General features: G+C 49.6%; 2 protein-coding genes and 1 long non-coding RNA gene across 6 annotated transcripts in view; 1 reads left to right on the top strand and 2 right to left on the bottom strand.

Moving 5' to 3' along the window:
- The window catches only part of actn1 (actinin, alpha 1), a 30,915-nt gene extending 23,145 nt beyond the window's left edge, over nt 1–7,770 (bottom strand). For 3 of the 4 annotated variants that reach the window (XM_047046192.1, XM_047046174.1, XM_047046184.1), the window contains exon 1: nt 7,369–7,770. In XM_047046192.1, the coding sequence (XP_046902148.1) occupies nt 7,369–7,470 (102 nt within the window). In that variant the 5' untranslated portion in view covers nt 7,471–7,770. The remainder of the gene's footprint in view (nt 1–7,368) is intronic. The other variant, XM_047046203.1, reaches the window with a different exon arrangement.
- LOC124485470 lies at nt 2,744–10,756 on the top strand. The gene is made up of 2 exons (XR_006958066.1): nt 2,744–6,736; nt 9,471–10,756. It is a non-coding gene; the product is annotated as an uncharacterized LOC124485470 (long non-coding RNA).
- Nucleotides 10,041–22,848, bottom strand: dcaf5 (ddb1 and cul4 associated factor 5). The gene is made up of 9 exons (XM_047046336.1): nt 22,408–22,848; nt 21,424–21,567; nt 20,966–21,002; nt 20,668–20,807; nt 18,866–18,995; nt 17,940–18,153; nt 16,323–16,389; nt 15,633–15,760; nt 10,041–12,202 (listed from the first exon to the last, which is right to left on the bottom strand). The coding sequence occupies exons 1-9, from the start codon at nt 22,613–22,615 to the stop codon at nt 10,997–10,999; spliced, it is 2,274 nt and encodes a 757-aa protein (XP_046902292.1). The 5' UTR covers nt 22,616–22,848; the 3' UTR covers nt 10,041–10,996.
- Nucleotides 22,849–22,879: the final 31 nt, after the last annotated feature.

Here is a 22,879-nt window from a genome sequence, read left to right as displayed (position 1 = left end):
TTGATCACAAACACAGCACAGACACGTTCCACTTTCTGACTCTCGGCCAATCAGAAAGGGGGCGGGGCTGAGGCTAGTCCCTGAGGGTTTTTGTGTGAGAGCAGCATTTCACTGCTGATAGTCACCTGACCAGTCTAGAGAGGGGAGGGGGGAGCTAGGACTGCTGGTCTTTGTCACACAGCACCAAGTTCACACATGTGGTCTCTTGCAAACCCACAGATCCAAAAGTAGGACAAAACATGAACTTGTTGTGTCCACACACCAGACAGATAAACTTGACAGAACTGAAATTAGACATAGTTTCAGGGGAGGAGAACAGAACTGATACCTCCTACACAAAAGCTACAGTGTTAGAGTGTATAATAATCAATACATTCTGCTGAACTACTTACCCGTGCATACTGTTTTATTCAAATAAATGTCATGCAAGTCTAATCAACGGTCTTTTGTACGCTGGTATGATTACAATCTTGCCGACGCGGCGTCATGTCCAGCCTTGTCAAACTAAACAACGAAACACAAACTCACATCTTCAACAACACTCTGCAGAGTGTTAACTGAATGCCACAGTAAGAGGGTGTGTTAGGAGTACTTCACCTCCTGATCCAGCTTCCTGGAACTCTGACCCCACCTCAAAGCCCAGCCGGCTGCTCCTGAGCCATCCCCACACAGCCCCGGAGGAGCACAGAGCAGCCTTGTCCTCACACCTCCAGCAGGGCTGTGGAAGAGCAGCGCAGAGCCAGCAGCATCGCAGCCAGGAGGAGTGGAGAGATGGCCCATAGAGGAGAGATGGAGAGATCAACGCCCACTCCAGTCCTGTCATTATGCCGGCCCTGGCCCTTGCCTTGCCCCTGGCCCTGCCCCTGGCCCCAGCTCCATACCCTCTCCAGCAGCATCAGATAACCTCCCCTCCACCAGCTGGGCTCTCTGGCACACACAGCACCTGCCAGCTCCTCACTCTGGCTGGCCTCTCTGGGACAGCTCCCCTCTACACAGCTACACTGCCACTTCGTCTAGTATTCACTATACAAGTCTGTCTGGAGGGTAGAGAGTCTAGTATTCACTATCTATGTCTGTCTGGAGGGTAGAGAGTCTAGTATTCACTATCTATGTCTGTCTGGAGGGTAGAGAGTTTAGTATTCACTATCTATGTCTGTCTGGAGGGTAGAGAGTTTAGTTTTTATTATCTATGTCTGTCTGGAGGGTACAGAGTCTAGTATTCACTATCTATTTCTCTCTGGAGGGTAGAGAGTCTAGTATTCACTGTCTGTCTGAGGGTAAAGTCTAGTATTCACTATCTAAGTCTGTCTGGAGGGTAGAAAGAGGTTATTATGGGGGTTGAGGGGGTTGTTTGAAGAGGTTCAGACACTGTATAGGAGACAGCAAGCTGTCAGACAATCCTATCTAAGCATCTACAAAGGCTCTTTGTCATGCATAACCATTGGGTTGTAAATATTTACACGATAACCTGGGGAGTTTTGCTCTTTTCTGTGCTCGAAACGTGTGATTACCAAGATCCGGCCGCGAGGGTGATTTAGATTCTAACCGGCTCTGAACTGTGTGTGGACCAGCAGATCGATAGCTCCGAACGGACATGCAGAGATGGGGCCATCTGTCCCAGTTAGCCCGCGAAGCAGCTAGCAGGAGAACAGAGCCGGTTTGGGAGGCTGCAGCAGGAGAGATGGTCTCTGGTTGGCGTGAAGGCCTTGCTGGGCAGAGACAGGGTTTTCACAGCTTACATCACATCCCTCCCCATTCTTATCGCTACAAGGAGAAGTAAAAAACTGAAATAACTTATTCTCTCATCCATCACCATCCCACCCACTCGGTCGCTCGTTCACTCGCAGGAGGGAGAGGGACATTGGAGTGACAGCAGGGAGAGGAGAGGGCAGGGGAAGATGAGGAGGAGGAGAGGAGTGTTGAGAGCAGTGGGAGTGAGAGAACAGAGTGGTGGTCTGTTTCAGATTCGGACGTGCCATAGCTAACCCAAGACCTGTCGGACCTGTTTGTCTGCTTGCCTGCCCGTCTGTCTGTCTACCCGTCTGACCTCATGGCTGCTTCTCTGCGTATCTATACACTTGTCTGTGTGTCTACCCGCGTCTCTACCTGTCTCTCATCCACCCGTCTGTCAGCGGGGAGAGATGGAGAGCTGGAGATATCACGTTCCTCTTTAGCCCAGGGGTGATTCCTGAGCGGGCTGTCTGCACCAGACTCTCCCAGGCTGACTTATGTACCTGTGATGATCAACTGCACGGTGGCGAAGAGGGAAAGGCTCTTCACAAACGGAAAATATCCGTTTTTTTCACAGGGTTATTGGCTCTGAGGGGATCAATAATTGACGTCAGGACAGGTTGACACAGCGACAGTGGACAGCCGGTTGAACACACTCTCTTTGTGCGCGGCTGAAAGCTGCACTGTCTGAGGTCCTCACCTTTCACCCCTCACTCCCTCCCTGCCTCCCCGCTCCCTCCTCCCTAAGCTCCACCCACGGGGCAACTGAATGGAAAGGTGTGCCTGCTGTGGTCACAGTGTCTGTTTACTCTCCTCTGTTTTCACTTGCATGAGACACATGCCAGCTGTCCCCTGTGCTAGAGTCGTGTAGCTACCTTTCAAACACACACAGACACAATAGCACTCATGCATAAGACACACACACACACACCAAATATACACATATACATAACACCCACAATAACATTCATGCATAATACACACAATAACATGCATGCAAAATACACACGCACACACACACACTACCACACATGCATGACACACACACACACAGTAACATACATGCATTACACCTGAGAGTATGAGAGCAAACAAAAGCTTCTGCAGACACACAGGAACATCAAGTGCAGAACAGCCCGACAGCACGACTCCACTACAGCAGGAGATGGTCTCAGCTCAGTGCTCTGCATCGTGAGTGCTGCTGGAAGAAGCTGCCGGTGCTTTGGGAGACGTGCAGAGAGATTGCCCATAAAATCTCCTTCCGCCTCGGGGTTCTCCTCAGCGGAACATGTGACCACAACTCCACAGTGGGTTCAGACACATTCGAGAACTACAGCCTCCCTCCGGAACCCTCTCCCCTCGCCCTCTGCTCCACAGGAAGTACCCCCCCGACCTCCAAATCCCACGCTGGAAGTGGAATTCACCCAGCGCAGACCAGGGCTTCAGTTCATTAGACTCACGGCATCGACACAACTACAACAGCATAGGTGGTGAACACGCACACACACACCACAGTGAAGTACACACAGTGAAATCCTATTAGTGTAGTGAAGCAAACAAAATACTTAATACTGTTACTAGGTCTTGTCGTATCCTCAAATATCAAATCAACAACCCCAACCTTTCAAATTTAGAGCCTGGGACGAATAAAATAAGGGATTTGCATCTCTGACCTGCCATTTAAAAACCCTTCTGATAAGACCTGGTTAATTGCCCACATTTGACTCCTCAAACAGCCTAGTCTTCACCGGCAGTGGTAAACTTAATGAGCCAGAAGAGGCTTTTTCTTTCCAGACCGCAAACAATTGAACACATGGATGTTTTCTAGTTCCTCTCAAAGAACTAGCATTTCCAACACTTTGGGTGAAGCAGGACTTAACTCTTGGTTCTCCAGTCAGTCATTTGCAGTATTATGCACTGCATGTCAGGGACGGAGGGATGAAAAAGAAAAATGAAGAGAGTGGGAGGGAGGAGAAGACAAGGAAGGGGTGAGAGGCGTGAGAGAAGAGAGATGTATGGCATGGAAGACAGCGGTAGAAGACTGAATCATGTATGTGTGTGTATGGTGTGTAAGAGTGTGTGTATGTGTGTGCGTGGGCATCCGTAGATGTGATTTCCAGAGTGTGTATGACCCCATCGCTCAGAGTTAACGAGGCAGGGGCGAGGGAGCGTGAGCGAGGCGAGGCAGGTCAGCCTAGAGAGAGGCCCCCCGAGCAGACGGAGCAGATAGCTCACGTCTTTATCAGCCGAGGACGCAAGCGCTGAGTCGTGATGGACGATTCCTCGTTGAAGCCCAACGTTATTGGCTTTCCATGAAAAGTGTCCCGGATGGAACAACATGAAAAGCCAGCGTCAAACAGGAAGCTGTCAGCTTATGGGCTGGAAGTAGAGTATCTGGGTCTAGGACAGTATGGATAGCATTATGTATAAAGTATAGCAGCATATGCTGAAGAATGAGGATAGCTGACATGTTGTGTCCAGATGATGAGGGACTGTGTCTGAGGAGACAGACAAGGAGGAGACAAAGACAGACACTGACTCAGAGTAGAGCAGAGTAGAGTGGAATAGAGCAGAGCAGAGTTCAGTAGAATAGAGTAGAACAGAAACAGAATAGATTAGAGTAAAGTAGAGCAGAGTACAGGAAAGTAGAATAAATACAGAATAGTATACAGTAGAGCAGAGTACAGTAGAGTAGAATAGAGACAGAGTAGTAGAGTAGAGCAGAGTAGCCATAGAGCAAACAGAGTGGAGTAGAGCACAGTAAACAGAGCAGAACCGAGCAGAACACAGTAGAATGTAGCAGAACAGGGAAGAACACAGAGAAGGAATTTGACATTCCAGGCTTTGTCACTGCTGCTAGTCTGTGTCTCTGTTCCTCTTTTGTTGAAAGTGGGTTGCCCATAGATAGAAATGGGGTGCATTATGGGAAAGCAGGGAGGAATCCGATGACAGGAGACATTCTGTGATTCTGACGAGCGTCGACTGGACCTGTCATAACCCCTCGTCCTTACACAACCAGGCAGCAGAGGTGCAAGGCAGGATGCTAGTGTTGGACTGATGCCACAGCTCCACCCCAACCACTCAGCTCCTTAGTCAGCACTGGAGCCATGACAAGTCTGATGACTGATTCACCTACAGTGGCTTTGCCTTCCTGTAACTCAGTCAGACAAAAGGGCAGGTCCATATTTTGTCCATTTGCCTGCAGAGGGTGGACTAATGGACAACTAAGGATCCGAGTTCAGTGGTTAAAGCATTTGACAGCAGATCAAGAGGTTTCAGGTTCAAATCCCCCTCTGCTAAATGAATACATTCCACACACACACACACACGTGAAATGGAGTAGGGCGCTGTTTTTTGGTGTACCCAGCCCTTGTCTGCCTTTCTGGGCTCCCCATGCCTGGGGATGGATGTGATGAACTTTCATCCAGACATTAACTGAATGGATTGTGAATTCAATTAACCTTATCTGCACCTTGGCACAACCCGAGCAGAGGAATGTTGGGGGTGGGCATGTATGTAGGGAGGGGTGGGTGGGTGTAGTCTGTGGTATGGAGGTGGGGTTTACCCACAGTAAAAGTGAAGGTACGGCTCCCTTCCTTATAAGGACAAGCCTGGACAAATTAGCCCCAGTGGTAAACACCTGCACTCCACCTCCGGCAACGACAACACTGGAGAATGGAGAACAGAGTGGTGTGAGATGAAAGACAGATATGACGAGAGAGAAAGAAAAAAAGAGAGACAGAGATACGGGACGGAGCAAAGGACAAAAATGAGGTGCTATCAAAACATCATAGTCATCCACAGACAACCTGCCACATTGCTTGGCACTTCACAAGTCTGCTCACAGGAACAGAATTCATACAGGAAATAAGCCTTGGTTTTCCAAAATGATGATGATAACTAATTGCTGCAGATGAAAAGAAACACATACCGTGACTTTGTAACAGTCATTTGGCTTTGGAAAGACAGTAAGATTCCTGAGATAAGAGGCTCTGAGTGCCTCTACACTTCACAGTCACAAGTCAAGTTAAGACTTGAATGAGGCTTGTCGAAAAGTGCATTTCTTCCAGCTCTGCCAGTTCACCCAGCGCCTCAAGTTCCAGTCAAGAAACAGGTACAAATACCTCATTGAAAGGTGCTAGTTTCGCATCTAAACGTTAAATGGTTCTTTGTGGATTTGCGGACAGGGTGAGTTCATCTTTCGTAAGGAAGTAGGGGTTTGATGAAGCCTGGAGAAAGCAGCGCGGGGTAATGTGTGTGGGCTAGTCAAATAGGCTTCCCCCGGGGCCTAGCACATGCCAGCCACGAACAGCCCTCCCTTATTCCCTGCTTCCACCCCATACTTATCTTTGTGTCTAGTCAGAGCTCAACACAACCTACTTATCTATACTTCTTTGCCCAGATACACATGATACAATTCTGGATCTGGTTGAAAACATGTGACCGCCCCCCCCTTTCCCCTCCCCATCTCTCTCTCACACACAGTGTGTTTATCAGGGGAAACAACATGGTATTGTCATTAACAACATCGTTATCAGATAATCCAACAGCGCAAGAACAGCACGGTTTCTGAATGATGTCTCTAGGTAAGTCCCCCTGACTTAGAGGAGTCGATAATTATTCACTCATGATGTAGGACCTGACATGCCTAAACGTTGCATTTTTCGCTTTCACCGGTAGCAGTCTGGCGATGACATAATTCAGGAAACTGGAAGCCGAAGCTTTCAAACTACAAAAAAGAAACTGGGAAAAAGTTTTCCAACTGCAGCGAGAGGGGCCGTTTATGACCATTTTTGGGCACGCTCGCTCCAATGCAAGCCCAACCCAAACCACACTGCTCGCTCAGATTCCCCAGAATGTTCTTCCCCCAGTTCAAACTTCACTGAAGTGTGGGAGCGCAAGGGTACACAGATGTGGCACCCGGTCTCCAAATCGGACCCAAGTGACACCATTACTGAAGCATTTATTCAAACACATCAAATTACACCAAATCAGTTCACTTACAGTCAGTTCACTTAAGTAAACAACCTATGCGTTCTTTAAATCACTAAAATATACATTCAAATATTTTGTAGAGGGAAAACTGACTGGATTTAACAATTTTAGTGATGGCTGACATCTGTTGCACTGAACGGTGGGCGTACAATATCCAATCTTAATTGTTTTTTAAGGATGGTGTGTGGGTGGGCCTATATGGTGAGAGGATTTTACAATTTCACATGATCGGTGTTGTGATCACAATACCTTTTGTAAAGATGTCATTTAAGACAAATACATATTCTTTTAAACTTTTGACAATATACAACTGTAGTGGCTACAGCGTCAGCAGTGCACGAGAGTTGTAGCCTCTCTGTAAACTAAATGTCTAAAAGACACGATGAACATCCATCGTTTGACATCGGTAGCCGTACAGTTTAAACGCCATCATGCTCGAAGCATTTAAAAATATGGTTTAATGGAAGCTACGGCAAATTGCTTAAAAGCTTAAAATGACCTGTAATGTATCAAGCTGTATCAGTTTCAAATTGGTCGTTTTTCCCTCTCGCGCGCCCCACGTCTTTGCTGCAGTTGGCGTTCAAGCACCTTTACGCACCGGGATGGAAATCACTAACGGCTGCGATCTGTGTTGTCTCTCACCTTTCTTTGCTGCTTTTCCCACGCGGGGTCCAGAAGTAGATCCCGGTCCCAGTCATCTTCTTGAGGCATGTAACAGTTTTCGTCTCCATCATATGATTCCATAGTGATGTGGCTGTATTTCACCTCTTTCTCTAGTATTCCACCTTTTCTCGATGAAGGGATGTTACAGCAGTACGTTAGTCTCCCCCACGCATTCAAGACGGTGTGGATGAAATTAACGGTCCTCCCCCGGCTTTTCGGTGTCTTCCTGACTCGCTGTCCCTCCCTCTCCACTAACTCGCACGGGTCTTACTCTCCGTCTTTCTTTTTCTATCTGTGTGGAGTTTTTTTTCCTTTCAAGCGGGCTAGAATGGAAAGCTATAAGTAGGCAGGTCCTGAGCGCCGCCGACAGACGCAAAACTTTGCTTCAAAGAAAAAATGAAACCCATGGTGCAAATACCCATCTGATTGGATACAGGACAATTATAAGACCCGCCTCTTAAGATGTACTCAAACACTATTGGCTTTGGGAAATGTCAACTAAAAGGCTTAACGTTGGTGGACTGTTTAGGTATGGTTGACTGCACTAAACATCTAATAGTGTGATTGGATACGTTGTAATCTGTTACAACGTTTTATGTAAAACGGACAAAAAGCCACCCCTTTCATCAGGGTTAAGACTTAAACACAACCCTAGACAAGGCAGGTAGGTAAGGTCATCAAGCTGTTTTGTTCTGTAGGCGCACAGGCCTAGTCTAAAACATAGGCACTCAGCATTTGGAGCAGCATTTTCATTATTCGTCCGGTATGTTGTCCATATGGCTCTGTCGATATTAAGCCATATGCCTAGCTTGTTTGTCTTAAATTGAAGTGATAATTTCTCATACAAGCTAGCCTATTAATCACATTTAATTCACACAATATACAGATCACTTAATTAATAAATAAACTGTTTAACAGTTAGATTCTCGTACAAGATGGCCTACATTGAACTGTATGCAACCAATAAAAAACGTAGACATCGTTCCATATGTCCTCGGTCACCCCTGTTTTAAATGAGCGAGCCAGGTGATGGACCACCGGAACAATGGCTGTCAAGTAAACAGATTGAGCTGCGGTCCCGGCCTCTCAGCCTTGTAAGGTAAAGCTGCGTACTCCGCGAGGAGACCTCGCTCACCGGGAAAGCTGCCTACACGGGGTAGCCCCGGTCTCCAGTAGACAGTAGCTCTATGAAATTGGAGCGCTCTTCCATATATGGACAAACTTCCAAGCGGCTGAATGTTTGGGAAAGTGATGTCACAGATTAGAGCATAGACTGCCAACTCACTGAATGGTCCCTATTTAAAAGACCTCCTTAGTTTAAAGAGGCAGACTTCTTTTCACAGTAGGGTGCGACTTCTGTGCAGTTAGATTGAGAACCAAAGAAAGTTTACAGTCGACTACCAGGTTAAACTCTCTTTTGACGGTGTATTCAAAGAACTTCAGGATAGTCAACTAAAACAAAAATGACAACCACAACCCCTAAATAACACAAAACTTATGAACAATACAGTGATGCAAATAGTTGGATAAAGACAAGTAGCTTGCGCCGACTCTTTAAGGCAAAGGTCGTGTGAAGAGCTGCTTTATTTGATTGTTTACTGGCAACTTACCAAGGCATTCCAGTCATGTTGTGGAGAGAATTCCAATACAGGCATCCTGTCTCCAGATATAATGCCATGTATGGAATAACTACGTTTAGAGGATTTATTTTAAAAGTCCAAATTAGTAACGGGGGTGAGGTGGGTTCCTAATGATTGAAATATGATTGGGCTAACAGAAAGTTGCATTTCTGAATATGCGGGAGAATATTCAACAACCCGATACAAGATTTCCTTGTTTATATACACGTCAGAGAGGGTGAAATGAAGAGCGTCCCTTTCCTGTAGATAAGTGACCGCTCAAACAAGGGTTCCGGCTGCGGACAGGCGAGATATCTTTCAGAGGAGACAAGCACAAACGACCAGATAACCTCCTACAGTATGTCTGGTTGCCCTACGTTTAGCATTTCACAACGGGCCGTAGATGATGCGTGTGTAGTCGAGGGAAGCAAACACACTGGTGTCGTCTTTGTCTTACCACAGACTGTGCTGCCTTGTGAACGTGGGAGACCACCAGCATCATGGTTTCCTAGACAACGGTGACATCATCTACCCCATTCTGACCACGGGACAGCTGGGGAATCTGTAGCCGTCTGATAGGGCGTGGCCTCCTTATCTGATGGGAAGACGTTAGTCCATATATGGGCATTCAGAACCTTACCAGACATCATTGTTTTGTTACTAAAAACTCCAGAGGAGTTCTTCACAATTTTGAACTTCTGTGCAATAGGATGTAAGTGTTGCAATAGTGTGACGATTCATATCACTAACAGTTTCTCATTTTGACAGGGGTTTCAAAAATAAATAAAAACGATGGATATAAAATGAATTAATTGATCAACAAGAGCTCCCTGGGCGTTGGAGCCTCTTAACATTAAAATCTGTCAACATTGTCTGTTCAGGGTCACGATGCTGAATGGAATGGGCTTCTTCTTAGGAGAGTTGAAGCCTTGTTGCCATGGTGATTCAGTCTCGGTCCATGGCCAAATGATATGTTTTAGTCTTATTATGGAAAAACAGTTCACCCAAAAAACACAATGTTATTTTTACCCCTTAAGATGAAAATGGTTTATTTCATTGTTTGATAAAAAAAAGAAAGTTTGTTGACACCATCATATAAATGTTGAAATGAAAGGACTGTCCCCAACATATGCAGGGTTGTTTGAGTACAAATTCTGAATGCTAACCATCCTGATCCTAGCATCAATCAGATCATAGCATCATAGTAACAATTCATGTTATCACTTGAAAACAGGTTATCCTTTATTGCAAGAAGCAAAAACATGGCTGACTGGTGATATCCATTTGTTGGATAAAGAGGGAGGAAAATAAACCTATTGGTAAGTAGGGACACTGAACACATAATTATAATGCTAAATTAAAAGCAGATGGTGCACACCAAGATCGCCATGGAGACAGTCCTCACTCGAGCACCCTGAAGCAGTCAAAGAATCGCTCTTGAAAAGGAAGGATTCTCCAGTTCACTCTCAGCAACAAACTGAATTTTATATTTCTATCAAACCTTGAAACAGAAGTCTTGTCTCTGAACGTATTTCCTTACCGAAAAAAGGATAAAAACATCTATGCGTTTATTTTTAAAGCATACAATCAAAAGATTTATGCACAAAACTTAATGATTTGCAAATTCACTTACAATAGCATTATTTTCAATGTTATTCTTTAGCTTGGATTTGAGTTTGTTTATGTTTAGCGTCATCAGCGGTTCAACCTTAAGAAAGATGACAACATCCAAAGTATGCAAAAAGAAATGTTCATAAACACAATCCTCGGTTCCTGTGGGAATATGAAACCTCAAGACCTCCATGTCTCAACTCTTCTGAATGGCAGCTTCCCTCTGCATCCCTGCAGCATCCTTCAGCAGTTCTTTAGGATAATATCAAACCAGATTCTGAGCTGTGAAAACACCATCCTACACACCCCCTCAGGTAAGTCTGTAAAACCCAACCCTTCGCCTGTCCATCGACACTCACAAAAAACGCTGGGCGCCATCATGTCTTGAACTTCTTCTCTGAAGGCTGTGCCCCCGACCCCCCCTCCCCTGACCCCCTATGAGTCCGTTTGACCCCCCCCTGACCTCTGAGGGAGGCCTGTTCCTCCACCAAGGTCCTAGTGTCCGTGGGCTTCGAGACCGCCTCTCCCTCAGACTCGGAGGAGCGTGTGGGGTTGTTCGGGCCCGGTTGGGCCCCGTGGGGGCCCCCAGTCCGGCGCTGCCCATTCACCCCAGGGCTCAGGTGACCGGGAGAGGCCAAGCTCCCGTCCAGGACCAAGGAGCTGCCACTCTGGCCCACGCCACTCTCCTCTGCGCTGTCCGACGCCTCCACAAGGTCCCCCCTCGCCTCCCGCTCCTTGCAGCGAGACTGCGTCTCCTCCGAGGAGGACGAGGAGGCGTCCCCCAGGGAAATCTTGGGGTAGCTGCAGGAGTCGGCCCCCGCGTACAGCGCCTGCACGGACGCGGGCCTCTCCGCCGAGCGGGAGGGGAAGTGCATGCGGCGGCGCCGGGCCGCGTTGTGCTGCCTGGTGGTGGCCCTGCGGCGCTCCTCGTCCTCGCTGCTGCTGGAGGAGGTGGAGGAGGACGAGGAGGCGCCGGCTGGGGACGAGGTGCTCTGGGAGAGGGTGGAGTTGTCCCTGGGGCTGGGAGAGCGAGGCCGGGGCATGGGGTCGGGCCAGAAGCCGCTGGAGTCCGAATCCTCGTTCACCAGGTCCAGCAGGAAGGCCGACTGGTGGTGCGGACGCCTGCCCCGCCTCCTCGGCGGCCCCGCCCCTTCCGCCTCGGGGAGGTCGTTGGGCGGCGCCGGCGTCTCCGGCGCCGGCAGGGGAGAGGAGGAGGAGGGGTCCGAGTCGGCGGCGTGGTGACCCGAGACGACGGCGGCGGGAGGAGGGGCGGGCGCGGCGGCGGCCGTCCTCCGCGTGGGGCGCCGGCCGCGGGCGTGGAGCTGCAGGATGGCGCCCTCGCTCAGGTCGCTGTCCGAGTCGGAGCTCCAGCCCTCGATCTCGCGGCGGACCAGCGAGTCGAAGAACGCCATCATGCGCGGGTCCTCCTGGATGGACTGGCTGACATAGTCGTGGGAGAGGCCGCTGCCGCTGTTCAGGACCAGGCTGATGTACTCCTCGTGGGTGTACAGGCTCCGGGACTTGTCCTCGACTTCACCCTCCAGGTCCCCCAGGCTCTCAGGCTGCTTGTAAGGGCTCCACAGCTGGGGGGGACGAGACGTGAGTAGGAGAGGGGGTGAGTAGGGGAGGGGGTGAGTAGGGGAGGGGGTGAGTAGGGGAAGGAGAGGTTAGCAGGGAGAGGGGGTGAGTAGGAGAGGGGGTGAGTAGGGGAAGGAGAGGTTAGCAGGGAGAGGGGGTGAGTAGGAGAAGGAGAGGTTAGCAGGGAGAGGGGGTGAGTAGGGGAAGGAGAGGTTAGCAGGGAGAGGGGGTGAGTAGGAGAAGGAGAGGTTAGCAGGGAGAGGGGGTGAGTAGGGGAAGGAGAGGTTAGCAGGGAGAGGGGGTGAGTAGGAGAAGGAGAGGTTAGCAGGGAGAGGGGGTGAGTAGGGGAAGGAGAGGTTAGCAGGGAGAGGGGGTGAGTAGGACAGGGGGTGAGTAGGGGAAGGAGAGGTTAGCAGGGAGAGGGGGTGAGTAGGGGAAGGAGAGGTTAGCAGGGAGAGGGGGTGAGTAGGAGAAGGAGAGGTTAGCAGGGAGAGGGGGTGAGTAGGGGAAGGAGAGGTTAGCAGGGAGAGGGGGTGAGTAGGAGAAGGAGAGGTTAGCAGGGAGAGGGGGTGAGTAGGGGAAGGAGAGGTTAACAGGGAGAGGGGGTGAGTAGGAGAGGGGGTGAGTGGGGGAAGGAGAGGTTAGCAGGGAGAGGGGGTGAGTAGGGGAAGGAGAGGTTGGCAGGGAGAAGGGGGTGAGTAGGAGAAGGAGAGGTTAGCAGGGAGAGGGGGTGAGTAGGGGAAGGAGAGGTTAGCAGGGAGAGGGGGTGAGTAGGAGAAGGAGAGGTTAGCAGGGAGAGGGGGTGAGTAGGAGAGGGGGTGAGTAGGGGAAGGAGAGGTTAGCAGGGAGAGGGGGTGAGTAGGGGAAGGAGAGGTTAGCAGGGAGAGGGGGTGAGTAGGAGAGGGGGTGAGTAGGGGAAGGAGAGGTTAGCAGGGAGAGGGGGTGAGTAGGAGAGGGGGTGAGTAGGGGAAGGAGAGGTTAGCAGGGAGAGGGGGTGAGTAGGAGAAGGAGAGGTTAGCAGGGAGAGGGGGTGAGTAGGGGAAGGAGAGGTTAGCAGGGAGAGGGGGTGAGTAGGAGAAGGAGAGGTTAGCAGGGAGAGGGGGTGAGTAGGGGAAGGAGAGGTTAGCAGGGAGAGGGGGTGAGTAGGAGAAGGAGAGGTTAGCAGGGAGAGGGGGTGAGTAGGGGAAGGAGAGGTTAGCAGGGAGAGGGGGTGAGTAGGAGAGGGGGTGAGTAGGGGAAGGAGAGGTTAGCAGGGAGAGGGGGTGAGTAGGGGAAGGAGAGGTTAGCAGGGAGAGGGGGTGAGTAGGAGAAGGAGAAGGAGAGGTTAGCAGGGAGAGGGGGTGAGTAGGGGAAGGAGAGGTTAGCAGGGAGAGGGGGTGAGTAGGAGAAGGAGAGGTTAGCAGGGAGAGGGGGTGAGTAGGGGAAGGAGAGGTTAACAGGGAGAGGGGGTGAGTAGGAGAGGGGGTGAGTGGGGGAAGGAGAGGTTAGCAGGGAGAGGGGGTGAGTAGGGGAAGGAGGGGTTAGCAGGGAGAGGGGGTGAGTAGGAGAAGGAGAGGTTAGCAGGGAGAGGGGGTGAGTAGGGGAAGGAGAGGTTAGCAGGGAGAGGGGGTGAGTAGGAGAAGGAGAGGGGGTGAGTAGGAGAGGGGGTGAGTAGGGGAAGGAGAGGTTAGCAGGGAGAGGGGGTGAGTAGGGGAAGGAGAGGTTAGCAGGGAGAGGGGGTGAGTAGGAGAGGGGGTGAGTAGGGGAAGGAGAGGTTAGCAGGGAGAGGGGGTGAGTAGGAGAGGGGGTGAGTAGGGGAAGGAGAGGTTAGCAGGGAGAGGGGGTGAGTAGGGGAAGGAGAGGTCAGCAGGGAGAGGGGGTGAGTAGGGGAAGGAGAGGTCAGCAGGGAGAGGGGGTGAGTAGGGGAAGGAGAGGTTAGCAGGGAGAGGGGGTGAGTAGGAGAAGGAGAGGTTAGCAGGGAGAGGGGGTGAGTAGGGGAAGGAGAGGTTAGCAGGGAGAGGGGGTGAGTAGGGGAAGGAGAGGTTAGCAGGGAGAGGGGGTGAGTAGGGGAAGGAGAGGTTAGCAGGGAGAGGGGGTGAGTAGGAGAGGGGGTGAGTAGGGGAAGGAGAGGTTAGCAGGGAGAGGGGGTGAGTAGGGGAAGGAGAGGTTAGCAGCGGAGAGGAGCGGTGAAAGGAGGAGTCGGCTCGAGGAGGAGCAGGACAGGGGAGGGAGATTAGAGGGTCAGGTTTAAAAGGGCAACCACTCCTTGCTAATAATACTCTGTTCTTCCACGGCACCTGGGCGGGTATCGGCTTTCACACTACAGCAGACAACACAATGGCCCAGCTGGGAGAGTTACTGTATGCAGTCAAAAAGTAGAGGGCAATGCTCTCATGTCACCTCCATGCACACACTGGACCAGTCAACGCACCACAGGTCATAGAACGCTCGGCCCAGAGACGGATACTCAAAAGCAGACCAAAAGCCATGCATTCATCATTTGTGTCAATTGCACCAATGGCTTTGTTCATATCCCAAATAGTCCCATGACAATAGTCACTGTGGTGACTGATCTGCTCTTTGGAACGCTACTTGGTCACAGCCCTCCACGACGACTGCATCGTTTCCATTCTTGTGCATTTGTTTGTCACTACGGGTGACAAAACCACTGTGAACGTGACTCGCAATGAGATATGGCTGTCGTGCATAAACTGGTATACACATACAGGAGTCATGCTTCTGTATCAGGGAGGGGGGGGGGGTGGAGGGAGGAGAGGAGAGGCAAGAGGGAGGAGGGGGTGAATCAACAGGCCCTCCCTCCCTTCAAGCCCAGGCCTGTCAGCTGTGAGTGGAGAGAGTGACAGAGTCATTATTAAAGAGATGATGAGCTGGCTGAAGGCCTCTGATTCACCAGGTCAGTTCTGGGACAGGGGGCTCCACGATCACCATCATAGCCAGTATCATCACTCAGGAGAATGACTGGGTGGTTCTCTGTAGGATTACAGCACCTGTGTCTCTTTGTAATGGAACTAGAGGAGTGTCGGAGTGTTTCTGTGGAACCAAAGAAGAGTGTGTGTTGCTGTATAACCAGTGTTTCTGAGACCTTGCTTGTAAAAAAGGCTACACAAATCCATATGGATTTGATGGTGAGTGTATTTGGAACCAGAGAGGAGTGGTGGTGTGTTTCTATGGAACCAGAGGAGAGTGTTGGTGTGTTTCTGTCGAACCAGAGAGGAGAATTGGTGTTTCTGTAGAACTAGAGAGAAGTATTGGTGTGTTTCTGTCAAAGCAGAGGAGTATTGGCAAGTTTCTGTATTCCTCCCCTAGGCATTCTCTCCAGACTTGTCAGAGACAGTGGGGGTGCAGACGGAGCGAGGGAGGAGGGATGGCGTGGTTTTGCGGTCAACACTAATGTGTCCCTTGGCGTAGGGATGCCACGGCGCCGGGGTTACTGACCTTGATGACCTTCTCCACGCCAGAGGAGCACACCATGTAAGTGTGAGGGTTGAACCGGACCTGGTTGACTATGGAGCGGTGGCCCTTCAGAACCATAAAGGCACCGTTTACCACGCGCCCTGGGCCACCTGGGCAGAGGGAGGCAGGGGTTAACATCTGGTAGACACTAGGGTGATATATCGAATATTAGCGATAATATCGCAATCATTTTGACGACAATGTACAATTGGAAAATATCGTTTTTTTTCTTCTGGTCCTTGTGTTGCTTGTGTTTTAAGATCACCGTCTGGCTCCTCTGTGTTTACATACATACACAGACACCGTTTGTGCACATGCTCACAAACTGAAAATTACACGTGCACAGGCACTCTCTTTTGCTCTCTTTTTGTCTTGTCACATAAGGACCTCTGTATGGATTGTTCCAGGTGAGGTCCATTTTGTCAAGTTGCAAGTACCATGTTATGGCTACTGCTTAAATTAGCATTACACATTTTATACTTTGTAACAATACCTGTTCTATCTACACAATTTTTTTTTGTTTTTTCTAAGCAAAAGAAAATCATGTTTTTGTTTTATATATATAGAATATCGTAAATGTTTTGACAATATCGAGATATCAATTTTTGTATATATCGCCCAGCCCTAGTAGACACACACATTCACAGACACACTGTACATACACACTCTTACCAGCTTCAGGATCCTTAGGGATTCTCCACATGTAAAGGTTGAAGTCATCAGATCCAGACAGGATGTACTAAAAAAAACAACAGGGTCATGAGGTTACAGAACTACAGACCAATTTTACCTCTTAGGAAAATATGGACATCTTGTCAAATTTTCCAGTAGAAGTTCGAAGGCAGCAGTTACCAGTCAGGCAATTTGAAATATCTCTTCTCTGAAAGAAGGCAGATTCTGAGACCTGGTGTCAAATCTATCTACCCCGCTGGGCAGAACATGTATTTGCTTTCTGGTGCTGGGGGGCCGCAGAGATTTTTTTTTTAAATAATCATCCGAAAGCACTCAGTGACTCTTACTAGGATCGTCTGGGAATTTGGCAACATCTGGATCTAACACCTGGAGGATCCTCCTTCCCCTCTACCTCCACCTTCCCTTTTCCCTCCCTCCCTCCTCCACCCGTCGCCTCCCCCCTCTACCTCCACTTCCCCCTCTACCTCCCCCTTCCCCTCCCTCCTCCACCCGTCACCTCCCCCCCTCCACCGTCCCTTTTCCCTCCCTCCTCCACCCGTCACCTCCCCCTCTACCTTCCCTTTTCCCTCCCTCCTCAACCTGTCACCTCCTACTCTACCTCCATCTTCCCCTCCCTCCTCCACCCGTCACCTCCCCTTCCACCTTCCCTTTTCCCTCCCTCTTCCACCCGTCACCTCCCCCTCTACCTTCCCCTCCCTCCTCCACCCGTCACCTCCCCCTCCACCTTCCCTTTTCCCTCCCTCCTCCACCCGTCACCTCCCCCTCTACCTCCACCTTCCCCTCCCTCCTCCACCCATCACTTCCCCCTCTACCTTCCCTTTTCCCTCCCTCCTCAACCTGTCACCTCCTACTCTACCTCCATCTCCTGCTCTTTCTCCTCAGGTCACATGTCAGGTAGGAATGTAACACCCCACTCCCCAGCCAGTCCAGCTGATGTTCTCACTGCTCATCCCCTCTCCCCCTCCTCCACCTGTCACATACTACTCCATTTCTTTCCCCTTTCCCTTCCATCTGTCTATCTCCCCCCCCCACCCCCCCACCCCTCTTCCTTCCTCCCCCCCCCCCCCCCCCCCCCTAGTCTAACACGCCACTGGAATAATCCTCCGCCTTCTGCAGTTCAGCTCTGCTGTACCCCCCCGGGGGAGAGGTCCGTTTTCGGCCCTCACACAGCCATCCTCGACACCCCGGCTCAGCAGGAACATAAATCAGCGTGTCTGCTGGATGATGTCATGTCTGCTAGGGGCTTGGGGGAGAGATCTTGGCTGGCTGCGGGGGCTTCCGTGCTCACCAGGAGGAAGCATGCCTTGGCCAGCAGGGGCTCAGTCACCCACCCCCCCACCCCCGGTCCGCTCACCCCCGGTCCATAACTAGTCTCTTCGGGGAAGACATCCACTCTCCGGTATGACAAGTTTGACGACATGGGCAAACAAGCACCCACTGAAAGGGTACCCGGGGTCTGTTTCCCCAAAAGTCCCTGCTCGGGGATTGATAAAGCGTAGTCTCGTCTCAGTTTGACGAGCCGCACATCTCACTAAGGAGCCGGCCAACAGTCACCCTGCAGGGCTGTGTGCCCCCCCCCGTGTGATGATGCCCCACCTGGTCCTTGTCCCCCGCGAAGCAGCAGCTCTTCATGGTGCAGGAGTTGAAGTAGCCCTGGTTGTCGAACTGGAAGCTGGGCAGGCGGGAGTGCAGCTCGTACAGCACCGGGGGCAAGCGCCGCCGCAGGGCCAGCAGCTGCGTGCCCGTGCTGTTGAAGCGCACGCTCATGGCGCTCTGCAGGGACATGCTGCCGCCGTAGCGCAGCAGAGAACTGCCGGGGGGGGGGGGGGGGGGGGGGGGGGGGGGCAAGACAGAGAGAGCAGGAGGGAGAGCCAAAGAGATTGAGAGAGAGCAACAGGGGGGGGGGGGGGGGGGGGAGAGAGAAATGGCAAGAAAGATAGGTAGAGGTAAAGAAAGTGACAGGGCGTTATTTACAGTGAGAGAGATATTAGTCACAGTCCATAACAGGTATAGGTAGACAACAACAAATGAGCAATGAAACAGAATAAAAATTTAGCATAAATATCATGCATCTCATATACATGACTGTCAATTTTACACATCAGTTCATTTCACTGTAGCTCAACAGCTCCCCCTGTTGGACACAGAGCAAAACCACCCCAACAAAACCCTTCACCCACACACCTCTCTCCACCATGCAGGGCTGCGTTTCTCGAAAGCATCGTAAGCCTAAGTTGATCGTAGAATCCATTTTTTTTGGTTTTATGGGCCAGTCCCAAAGACATCGCAGCTAAAGTGTCTCATGAAAATGTGTAGCTCTTGAAAGCGCATAGATTAGCCTACTCCTTACGAGCACGTTTGGGAAACGCACGTCAGAAATATCGATGGGTTCGTTTCTTTGCTCAATCGTTGCTACGATCCATCGTCATCGGGAAACGCAGCCCAGGTCAGTATCCCACAGTGTGGCACCAGGAATAGACAGCACTAATTCAGTTCCAACCAGCTGACAGGAAGTGTCTCACCTGCGTGGCTTCCTGATGTCCCACAGCCCCACGCCCTCCTTGGAGTTGGCTGTGGCCAGCAGTCTGGGCTCAGCCGGGTTGAACATCACGCTGTGGAACGCTGAGGCGTAGCTGGCCAGACAGAAGGGTTCTAGAACACACCGGGAGGTTTGTTAGGACTCCACATCTTTTCAGAAGAAAAAACGAATCGTCCACGACAGAAGTCCGAAATGCCATAATGACAGACTTAGGTGGACCAGGATAGTTGTTTGGCTATCAATTTTTACGTTTAAAACACAATTTCAACTTTTGCATAAGTACTTGCCACTAACCAAACAACTGTCCTGGTGCACGTAACTGTCACTATCGCATTTCGTACTTTTGTCAATCAATTTCTTATTTCCTGTTAGTTACTGTGCATCCAATCAGCGACGAAAGTGTTGTACCTACCCTTTCCGTTTTGAGCTAATGTAATTTTATTTCCCATTAAGGGGGAGCTTGTCTTTGTATTTGGGGGGAAGTGAGCAAGTCATACTATTTGGGGAAATGTTTTCATTTGGGGGGAGTGTTTTCATTTGGGGGGAGTACTCGTATTAGTGGGTGTGTTTTGCACTTCAGGGCCACCGTAAAGAAGCTCTGACTAGACAACTCCCACAGCAGAGCACACACACACAAGCCATGTCGATAGCTAGTGACCTACTCTTAGGCTTGCTAGTGACCATGTCTGCTGGTGCAATAGGGTTATTTTTTACCAAAAGCGACGGGAAAGAATTTGAACCAGGGACCTCTCGATCCTCTGTCAAGAGCAGTACCACTGAGCTACACTGCTTTGCTAAATGTGCAGTCTAATTAGCTATGATCATAAGACACCAACACAAACACACCTTCATGATCATAACAGACACCAACACAAACACCAACACACCTCCATGATCACAACAGACACCAACACAAACACACCTCCATGATCATAACAGACACCAACACACACACCTCCATGATCATAACAGACACCAACACACCTCCATGATCACAACAGACACCAACACACCTCATGATCATAACAGACACCAACACAAACACACCTCCCTGATCATAACAGACACAAACACACCTCCCTGATCATAACAGACACCAACACACCTCCATGATCATAACAGACACCAACACACCTCCATGATCATAACAGACACCAACACACCTCCATGATCATAACAGACACCAACACAAACACCAACACACCTCCATGATCATAACAGACACCAACACACACACCTCCATGATCATAACAGACACCAACACACACACCTCCATGATCATAACAGACACCAACACACACACCTCCATGATCATAACAGACACCAACACACACACCTCCATGATCATAACAGACACCAACACACCTCCATGATCATAACAGACACCAACACACCTCCATGATCATAACAGACACCAACACACACACCTCCATGATCACAACAGACACCAACACACCTCCCTGATTATAACAGACACCAACACACCTCCAAGATCACAACAGACACCAACACACCTCCATGATCATAACAGACACCAACACACACACCTCCATGATCACAACAGACACCAACACACCTCCATGATCACAACAGACACCAACACACCTCCCTGATTATAACAGACACAAACACACCTCCATGATCATAACAGACACCAACACACCTCCATGATCATAACAGACACCAACACACCTCCATGATCATAACAGACACCAACACACCTCCATGATCATAACAGACACCAACACAAACACACCTCCATGATCATAACAGACACCAACACACCTCCATGAGGGGGCTCCCGTGCGTCCCAGATGAGGACACGCCCATCGTCAGAGGAGCTGGCGAACACGTTATCGTTGACCGGACTGACGGACAGGCCGTATACAGCATCATCATGCAGAAACACGTTCAGAGTCTCCCCCCTGAAGGAACACAAACAAACAAGCAACACACAACCAACAATTGAAACAATGGTGCAAGTTGAGCAGCGCGGGAGGTGATGACAGAATTTGGTGCAGTGGTTTAATTTGGCTACGTGTAGGAAATTCAGTAGATGCTGTAGGTGTTCTGCTACACTTACCGTTCTACGTCATGAAGAATCACCTGCTCATCATTGCCTGTGGACCAGATAGAGAAGAGGCTCGTCATTGAAGCAGTTTCAGAAAGAGGGCTATACTTTCACTTGGTCCTTAGAAAACCTATACAGAGCATCCATTTAGATGCCTGAAAGGTCCCTCAGATCCACTGTCACAAACTCAGATCCACTGTCACAAACTCAGATCCACTGTCACAAACTCAGATCCACTGTCACAAACTCAGATCCACTGTCAGAAACACAATAACAGCCGTATAAACTCCATAAGAAAACAGTTACCTCTACACTCCTGAACCCAGACTACATGTAAATAAACTGATCAACCTGACCATGTTGTGATTTGACCAGATCCAACAGCATGTTCACTACGAGATATCTCCATCTCCCTGATTGACACAGAAAGAACATGTTACAAAGTTATGGGTGATGTTTTCCCTCCTTACCACCGGAGAAGACCCTCCTGTTGGTGCTATCGAAAGCCAGGCAGAAAATGTTGGACAGGTGCTCCCCTTTCAGCTTCAGAGGCTTGGCTCTCCCATGGATAGCTTTCTCCATGTGCCACAGCAGAACCCTGCGGTCGTCTCCTCCTGCACACATGGGAGAGGTGACCCATGTAATCCGAAACAAACGTCCCCAATGTAGGTTAATGAATGATTAACTAAATGTTTTTGTGTTATCATGAAAAACGACAGGACAATTAATCAAGGCACTGGTTCTTATCAAGGTCGCTGCCTTTCCCAAACTGAAGTTTAATTTCTTATGGTTGTACAATGCTTTCCTACATGAAAAAGAATAACTTATTACTAGCTGCATGGGAATTTGTATGCATTAACCTTTTTGTTACGGTTCCTGGGATGGCTATAATATCAGTCTTCGTTAACTCGGATGTACACATCTCTGGTCATCCTTGCTAACAAAAACCAGGGTATTCAGATTGAATTGACCAAATAAATATTTAATGGGGGCTATAGGTTGATGATGTTTCCATATTTCTAAGATTGACACTTCTTGCTGATATTGACAGTCAACTTCTATGTCATTGCCAATGCAGCTCAAGCTCCTACAGTTACTGCAGCTAGGTTAGTTATCAGTAGCTTAGCAAGCTAGTGCTAGCTGGATTAGTTGTAAACTGGAAAGCTCCGTTTCAGCATAGTAGCTAGCTAGCAACACAAGCAAGTGGGATTTATTTAGTTATACACAACAACGCATTTGTTTAGTCACACGTCCCACTTGCTAATTACAGAAAGGCATAGCACAATGTTGTTAGTAACTAGCTAGCCAAATAGCTAAGTGTGCAAGTCCAAACATAGCCATGCATTGATAATGTAGCTTGATAGCTAACAAGCCATCAGACGTATGTAGCGAAAGCTTCCGTTTCAAGGAATATTCACAGCCCCTTTCCAGTTAGAGATGTCCTGTCAACTTACCTGACACAAGATATTCTCCTCCATTGTTGGAAAACTCTATAGCATTGACACAACCAAAGTGCCCAAGCATGTCTTTCTTGAAAAGGCTCGTGCAGCCGGCCAACCGAAGTCTCTGAAATTCTTCCTTCATGAGGGGGTGCCCAGTGATCTTTCTCTGGGACAGAAACCCCATCGATGAACGCATTCCGCAGCCTTTAATCTCCTTCATTTTCCTCGGCCCCGGTAACTACACGATCCGTGTCTGCTTGTACACCGCCGGCATCCACTAGTTTATAGTTATTATGAGTAGTGTCATGAGAATACGATACAATTACCTACATTGTGCTGCAAGCCTCCGAGCTCACTGATGTCGACGTTGTTTGTGGCTTTTTAGGTAGTCACCCCCCTCCTCGTCACTCAGCAGTTGACCGTTTCCTGCTCCGGTGCAACTACCCCGTCTGTCACAAATCATCATCCTGACAGGAACAGTGGC

This window comes from Hypomesus transpacificus, chromosome 3, assembly GCF_021917145.1.
Source record: "Hypomesus transpacificus isolate Combined female chromosome 3, fHypTra1, whole genome shotgun sequence".
In the NCBI taxonomy this organism is placed as follows: Eukaryota; Metazoa; Chordata; class Actinopteri; order Osmeriformes; family Osmeridae; genus Hypomesus; species Hypomesus transpacificus.
The sequence above is the reverse complement of the archived record's forward strand: the minus strand, read 5'-3'. Positions and strand labels throughout refer to the sequence as shown.